The sequence below is a fragment of the Plasmodium malariae genome (assembly GCF_900090045.1).
Source record: "Plasmodium malariae genome assembly, chromosome: 9".
Lineage (NCBI taxonomy): Eukaryota > Apicomplexa > Aconoidasida > Haemosporida > Plasmodiidae > Plasmodium > Plasmodium malariae.
The window spans coordinates 1646876-1655000 of NC_041783.1; the positions used below are offsets into that span (position 1 = coordinate 1646876).

Here is an 8125-nt window from a genome sequence, read left to right on the forward strand (position 1 = left end):
ATTACGAAAATTCATAAAATTCAATTCGGATAATTCCCTATTTTTTTTCAATAAAAATGAGGTTCTATTTCATCGAAAATTGGTACAGTATGTGGGGTTAATGAACATTTATATGAATGTGCTTATATATATATATATATATGTATATATGTATATATTTATTTATTTATGAATACATTCTTATATTTGAAGTTTCTTATTTTTATTAAAATTTCAACTTATATTTAAAGAAACGTTAAGCCAATAAATATCGTCGTTATTAATTTATTATTATCACCTTTTAAATACATGTACAAAATTTAAAGTATGTTACACTAGGTACTCCAGCATGAGGGAAATTTATACCAATTTGTACTAATTTATCCTAATATATGCCAATTTTTTTTTTTTTTTTTTTTGTTGTTTCCATTTTTCATTCGCATTGCTAAATACGTTTTTAATTACAAGTTTTTCCTAGAGGAGGTATTTTTGTTTTCATTCCTTAAGAGATTTAATTCGTTTAAGAGCTTACCTAATAAATGTCCATAAACTATGTTTATTTTTTTTTGCTTTTTTAGCTCATTTAACAGAATAATATTTAAATTAATGTATTTATTTTCTGAAATAGAATGATGAAAATTTTTTCCCATAATACCTAAAACATCACATTTGGATATTAGTTCACTATCAATATTTAAATAATCTATATAATTAGTATTATTATTTGTAGAATGGTTAATTTGTTTTTGCAAAAATTCGTAATCTATAGAGACATCTTCTACATTTATCATATCTAAGTTGATATAATTTATATTATTTATAATATATTCTATATTATTTACATTGTTCAGATCTTTTTTATTATTTTGAGTAATAAGTTCTATTGGGGTATTCCCAAGGTTATGAAATTTATATTTATTGCTTTTCTTCTTATCATCCCCTTTTTTTTCGGCATATATGGAATTATCAGATGTGGTGTTACTTTCCATACCTTTTTTAGAATCATTAGTATATGAACTGTGTTTTTTTAATTTATTTATATTCTTTCCAAATTTATCAATTGATCTCAAAACATTTCTGCCATTATCTACTTTAAGAGAAGGTAAGTTGGCGTGTCTTTCATGTTTTAATTGTATTTTATCAAATTCGAAACCGTGTCCATCATTCCGGAACTCATTGTTAGTAAATGAATTTCCCGTCTCGCTTACAATAAATGCATTCCCCCTCAATTCACAGCCAATAAATGTATTTTCCATTACATCATATCGTTTGTCCTTCCTTACTTCTTCATCTTCCTCATTTTCTATTTTTTCCTTTCGTTGTTCCATTCTTTTTTCTCCTTCTCTTTTCTCCTCATTTGTTAAGCATAAGTCATCTCCTACATCTCCATTTTCATTACCCTCCTGCGTTTTATTACATAATACCCCTAGTGAGGTGATCCCTTCATCTTGTTCATCCCATTCATCGATAATTACATCTGTGCCTATATTATTTAAAATGTTTGGATTATTGTTATAATTATTATTATAAAGAGGTGCACATTTGCTAGTTTCAACACAATTTTTTTTTTCCTGCATTACAGTTAAATGTGTTAATTCATTTTTATCTAAAAATATTATTGTTTCCTTTTTTGCCTTGTCAATAGTGGCATTATTTATTTGCGCTAAATTACATTTCTCATTATGGTTAATTTTTTTAAAATCATTTTTTGTCTTAATTTCTTTATTAATACTAATATAAGCATATATATAGTTAAAACCATTTCCTATAAAATTATATTGAATGTAGTTAACATTTGATTTAAGACCAGATAATAACTTTGTCAGTATTAACTTATTCATATATTGAACTCTTTTGGAAGAATCAAGTAAAAATAAATTATTATCCTCAGTCAATATAATAATATTATCTTCATTACAGGAAAATTCTTTAATTCGAAAATTAGATAAGTTCATATTTTTTATTCCATCGATATTATTTCCCCAAACATAAAAAATATTATTTTTTGTTAAACAAGCTGAATATAATTTTCCTAGAGATACTTTTATAATTATATCATTTATAAATTTTAATTTTTTTATTTTATAACTTGATTTTTTATTATTTATGCCTAAATCCCCACTTTTGTTATATCCCCATGTGTATAATCTTCCCTGCTTTGTTAATAACGCATTGTGGTTGTAACTAGAATATATACTCTTTACTTTTAACTTTTTTTTTATCTCAATCTTCTTGGGGAAATAAACATTTTCTTCCTTTTTAAAGCCAAGTTTTCCACGTGCGCCTGACCCGCAGGCGTAGATGCTAAAATTTATGTTACTCGTTGGACTTGATTTGGCCTTAGAACTTGTTTTCTCGTTTGAACTTATTTTCATCTTTGAATTTATTTCCTCATTTGATGTTGTTTTGTTCTTTTGGTCATTTGCTTCTTCTTCATCATTGTCATCTAAGTCTTCTTCTTCCTCCTCTTCCTCCTCCTCGTCTTCTACTTCTACTTTTACTTCAGCTTCTCCCTCTTCTTCGTCCTCCGCCTTCTCTTCTTCTTCCTCCTCTTCTTCCTCCTCTTCCTCCTCCTCGTCTTCCATTTCCACCTCCATCCGGACCCTCTCTGGATTATTTTCATTCCCTGAACCTAGAACACCCTTTTCAATGAGTTCCCATTTAAGGGTGCTGCTTATATCATCATTAATGTTTATATCAAATTCGTGTAAGCAGTTTGTGCGTAGTTTTTTTTTTTCTTTTGTAATGCCTGAATTACGATAATCTGGACCATCCTTTTTTACTTTTGCATCATTGGAGTAAGTGTTAACATTAATGTCTTCATATTCGGTTAAAAAAATAGAATGATTTTTTCCACAAGCGATATCAATAACTTTTTCATTAAAAAAAATGAGTAAAGGGGTACTAATTTCTTCTGTATTATTTCCTATGCCTAATTGACCATATTGATTATTTCCCCATACAAAAATATTGTGGTTATACAACAAGGCAATTACATGTTCATGTCCACAGGATATTTTTCGTATTTTTTGTTTAGACATTATAGGATTGATTGTTAATTTATTTCTATTCACCTTATCTCCTAAACCTAATTGACCGCAATTGTTTAACCCAACTATTTCGAAATCGTCATTTTCGTAAATTATTATTATGTTATTCGGACCGCTGTATATATTCTTAATGCGTACAGAATTTCTTATGTTTAGCAAACAAAACTCCTTTTTGCTGTCTATTAAATATTCCTATAAAAATGGTACAACCGAAAAAGTGCCAAATGTGAGAGCATACATGTGAACGCGTACATGTTAAGGCATACATGCGAAGATATACACGTGTGAACTGATACGCGCAAGTACGCATGCAGAAGGTGATATGTATAAGCGCGCATACAACACATACGAATTGGAGTATTGGTTCATGTCCATACAAGAATGCCTCACAAAATTTGGAATATATCTCAATAGATGTTTATTTTATAAAGTGCAAATATGTACAGGCAAATGTATGAAATTATAAAGCTATGGGTACATATATACATATATATATGAATATGTTCTCATCCAATTGAATTCACTGCAATTTCACCACTACAAAATGTATTTTTTATTATAAAAGAAAATTTGAATTTTTTAATAGTTTCTTCTTAAACTAGTAAAAATAAAAATGGGATGTCTATTTTGAATTACAATTGAGAATGATAATTAGGACTTGTTCATTTTTATATTAATTTTACAGCATAAAATGTGTTTTGATTTATTGTTATGGTTACTCTTTTCAGTTGTCTATCTTGAACTGTACATTTAGCATATTTCATTTTGTATATTTCATTCTGCATTTTTCATTTCGCATATTTCATTTTGCATTTTTCATTTCGCATATTTCATTTCGCATTTTTCATTTCGCACTTTTCATTTCGCATTTTTCATTTCGCATTTTTCATTTCGCATTTTTCATTTTGCATTTTCATATTTTTTCTTTTCTTTTTTTTAATACTATACATTTGTTCCATGAACAATAAGCCGACTTTTTCCGTTTCCTTGTCCCATATTCGTGAAAAGGATATATATTGAATTTTCAATAAAAAAATATGAACGTTCAGGTAACTGTTGTTTTATATTACTTGTTCATGCGGTTTTACACAATACTTATAAAACGTTTGCACATGTGTTTATGCAAATTCCATTTTATTATATGCCCCTAATGAGTGTAATATTAATAATGTTTTGTATTTTATTCAGCCTCCTTACAAGTGCAGATAAAAAACAAAAGAAAAAAAAAATATATGAGTATGAATACAAATAAGAATATGAATAAGAACACAAATACAAATGCGAATACCAACACCAATACCAATACGAGTTTAAATTATGTGCATTCCTCTTTTCTGTTAATTACAGCTTTGAACACTTAGTATTGTATTATTTCCATAACCTTTCAAATTTCCTGTATTTATTTATCATTTTCCATATTTGATGTTCACAATTTTTTTGGGTTAACGCAATCTGTAGGTACATATAAAAAAATATCAAAGAGAACGGTGTATTGAAAATAGCATTTTTTTTTTTTTTTTTTTATCAATTTCTTTTTATATGCATCCACATACTTTTATATTATACCATATGAATACTACAGTTTCAATAGGATTTAAAAGTTTTAAAATATTGTAATACTTTTAAAGTAGTTGATATTTTTAATAAACATAAGTTTTCCATAAAATGCCAGAGTATTAAAAAATTAAATAAAAATAAAAACATCAAATAGTTTGTTAATAATACATAAGCACATATTTAATTGTAATTTATTTTTATATTTGACAAATAAAATCAAAGGGCGATGGAAATTCTGTTCTGTATAAATATAATCAGGAAGAACACTATAAATAGTTAATTAGGGTACAAAATTTATATAAGGCATATATCTGTAGCAAAAAGATATTTGTGTGTGCAACTATATAGAAATTTTTTTTTTTTTTTTACAAAATTTGAACAACATATGGACGGGAAAAAAATGCAGATATAAAAAATGATATTAGTTAAGAATAAAGGTAACAAATGGAAAAGAAAAATGTATGTACGAAGTGGACGTAAAAAATGATGATAACAAATAAACGTAACACATAGATGATTGGAAATTCAAAATTGGGATGGCACAATTAAAATGGCAAAATAGTAAAAAGGTAATATGACAAAATTACAAAGCGGTAAATATGCGGATTGCAGAATCCTATGCACGTGCAGAACTCCTTAACGGTTTAGAGGACATATTTCTTCGAAAAAACCATGTACGCTGAAAGCGCCAAATCCATAAGAAAGGTTAGAAGACCAGTAAAATTATTGGCTAAATAAATATAAAGGAAAATGTTTAAATTACAAAACCAAGTTGTTTCTACGTTATTTGAAGGTACAATCGTTGTAGTTGAAACTTTGACTTGCTCACTCTCATTAATTTTCAAATATTCTTCATATGAACAAAAAAATTTACTTGCTTCATATAGATAACTAGAGAACATCACTTGGCTTACAATAAAAACTAAGGTGCATGCATTGGTTAAGATACCAACTAAAAGGGCAAATTTGCATGTTTTTAAAATAGCATACAAATCGTAATAACTCAGTATAGAAAATACAACTGCAGATATAATTGTACTTACTAATAATAATTGGAAATAATAATTCTTTTGTTTTTGTGTGGCGTATATAATAATCTTTACTGTTTCACTAAGGTTTTCTAAATTAAGTACATTATATTCTGACAATATTTTCTTAAAAAAATTTCGGTTTTTTAAATATATATAAAAAAGAGATAAATATATATATCCTGTAAATAACTTCAAATAGAATAAAAAAAATTTTTTTCTGAAATTTCCGTCTGTGCGAATATATAAAACAAAAAATTCTATTAATGATAAAAAGAAAAAAAATGATAGGAATATATATGCAAAATTATGCATCACACATAAATTATTTCCTACAGTTGTAAATACATTCGTAATATTATCGTCATTATAATCTTTAAACCAATAAGCATATTCTTTTATATTACAATAAAATATTTTATTTTCAAGGTTTTGCATAAACATTACAGATATAAATAATAGTTGTAAATGTAAATTTACCGGTTGTATATATTTCTTATAATTAATTAATTTTATACATAACATATTTATTCCAAATGTACATAACATATTAATCAAGTTTAAACAAATTAAAAAGGATCCACAAGTAATATTTATAATATTATATGCTCTGTAATAATTACCAAATATTTTATTATTTTTTAAAATGTTGGCTTTCTCCTCAAATATATTATATGCTTTACTTTGCTCTTGTCCAAATAACATAAGCTTTCCTGGTATCAAGCTAAATAGTACAATATATGTTGCTACACTGATTATCGACAACACCCTAACCCCTAAGATAACACACTTGGACTTCTTACCTTCTTTAGTTGTGTGTACTTGTATCATTGTTACTCCCTTCATTATATTATTTTTTTTTTTTTTTCTTTGCCTTTATTTCAGCACACTATTGTGCCGTTTTTCTTACTTTATTGTTCCTTTATTTTGTGCTACTTTTAAAACATCAAATAATAAGAAGTCACAAAATAAATATACATAAATTTCAGTTAATCTCGGAAGACCAAAACATTCTTCACATTCTGTGAATATATTTCTTTTTTTTAAAAAAAAAAAAAAAAAAAAAAAACCATAGCATAGTTTAATATATCTTAGCATATTATTTCATATCATAACATAACTACTTATGCTTTGCTCATTTGTAAAAAGGTTAAAAATTGTGCGTAGCACTTGTTTGCTTTATTATATTAAATTATTACAAATATCATTCTTCCATTTGAAAATTAAAATGTAGCAAAAATGTAGCAGATATTTAACAAAAACGTAACAAAAATGTAGCAGAAATGTATCAAAAATATAACAAAATGGTATAATATTTTGGTAATATCTCTTCATAAATATTACCCTTCGTTTTTGGAAATTTTAATTTCACTATTTTCAAAAAAGTGCACTTTTCGTCTATAAATTTATATACTTTTGTACGAAAAAAATATTTAAATATATAAATATATATATATATATATGTATGTATGTATATATATATGCATGTATGTATGTATGTATGTATGTATGTATGTATGTATGTATGCATGTATGTATGTATATACTTTTTATTCGTGTTTAAAAAAAAAAAAGAAAAAAAAATACAAGTTCGATTATGTTCCTTTGCGTTTATGTATATCCATCAAAATAAATTTTATATACGCTTTTAAAAAATGTAATAATCAGAGAGCAAATTTTGCTTAATCATATAGAGTGAAAAAATCGTGTAAATTTTTGCTTCTTATTAGGTGTGCGTGAATGACAAGCATTTGTGTGCGCAAACGTTGAACGTACGCGCGATATAACATATATATACTTATACATGTATACATATGCATGTATACACACGCATGGTGTTAAATGAAACCTGTTTGTTTTCGTTTTGTATATTTACATTCATATTTTCGCGCAAAGCTGTTTTAAAAGGTTCTATATTTAAATAATGGGAAATGGGCACACTTAAACAATTAAAAAAAAACAGGAACAAATCATCGTATTAAAAATAAGAGCTCATTATATTATTAAAAATTATAACAAATCATAATGTTAAAAATAAAAGAACAGCATAATGTTAAAAATGAATTCAAAGCGTGGTATTAAAAATAGTAGAGCAAAATTATTAAAAAAGCAGGCACATTAAGATTCACGAGAAGATATTAAATGTGCACGTGCGTGTTAAGCGAATGTTTTATTTTTCACTTAAAATATATTTCGCTTGTAATGTCATTCCTCATTTGATGTTATTACTTTTTTAAAGCTATTTTTAATTTTTTTTCCTTTTTTTTTCATGAAGTACTTTTCGTGTCCAACATACCAGGAAAAGGCACAAAATATACTTCATAAGAAAAAGGAAGAAATAAGAGGAACCACAAAAATAATAAAGCTGTAAAATGAACAGACGAAAGGATGTTTATTTTTATATGTGTATATGCACATCATATGTGTATATATTTATACCCGGGACAAGGTTGAAAAAAAAAAAAAAAAAAAAATTATGAACAGTTAAGGTGTTTTAATTTAAATAAAAAT

General features: G+C 26.2%; 2 protein-coding genes across 2 annotated transcripts; both read right to left on the reverse strand.

Moving 5' to 3' along the window:
* Positions 1–440: 440 nt before the first annotated feature.
* Positions 441–4028, reverse strand: PmUG01_09044400 (regulator of chromosome condensation, putative; the record flags this gene model as incomplete). Its single annotated transcript, XM_029005148.1, has 2 exons — positions 441–3221; positions 3978–4028. Coding segments are annotated over 2 exons (2832 nt in total), but the record flags the coding sequence as incomplete, so codon positions are not given.
* A 1202-nt stretch (positions 4029–5230) lies between these two features.
* Positions 5231–6460, reverse strand: PmUG01_09044500 (conserved Plasmodium protein, unknown function; the record flags this gene model as incomplete). Its single annotated transcript, XM_029005149.1, has 1 exon — positions 5231–6460. The coding sequence occupies one exon, from the start codon at positions 6458–6460 to the stop codon at positions 5231–5233; it is 1230 nt and encodes a 409-aa protein (XP_028861767.1).
* Between the last annotated feature and the right edge of the window lie 1665 nt (positions 6461–8125).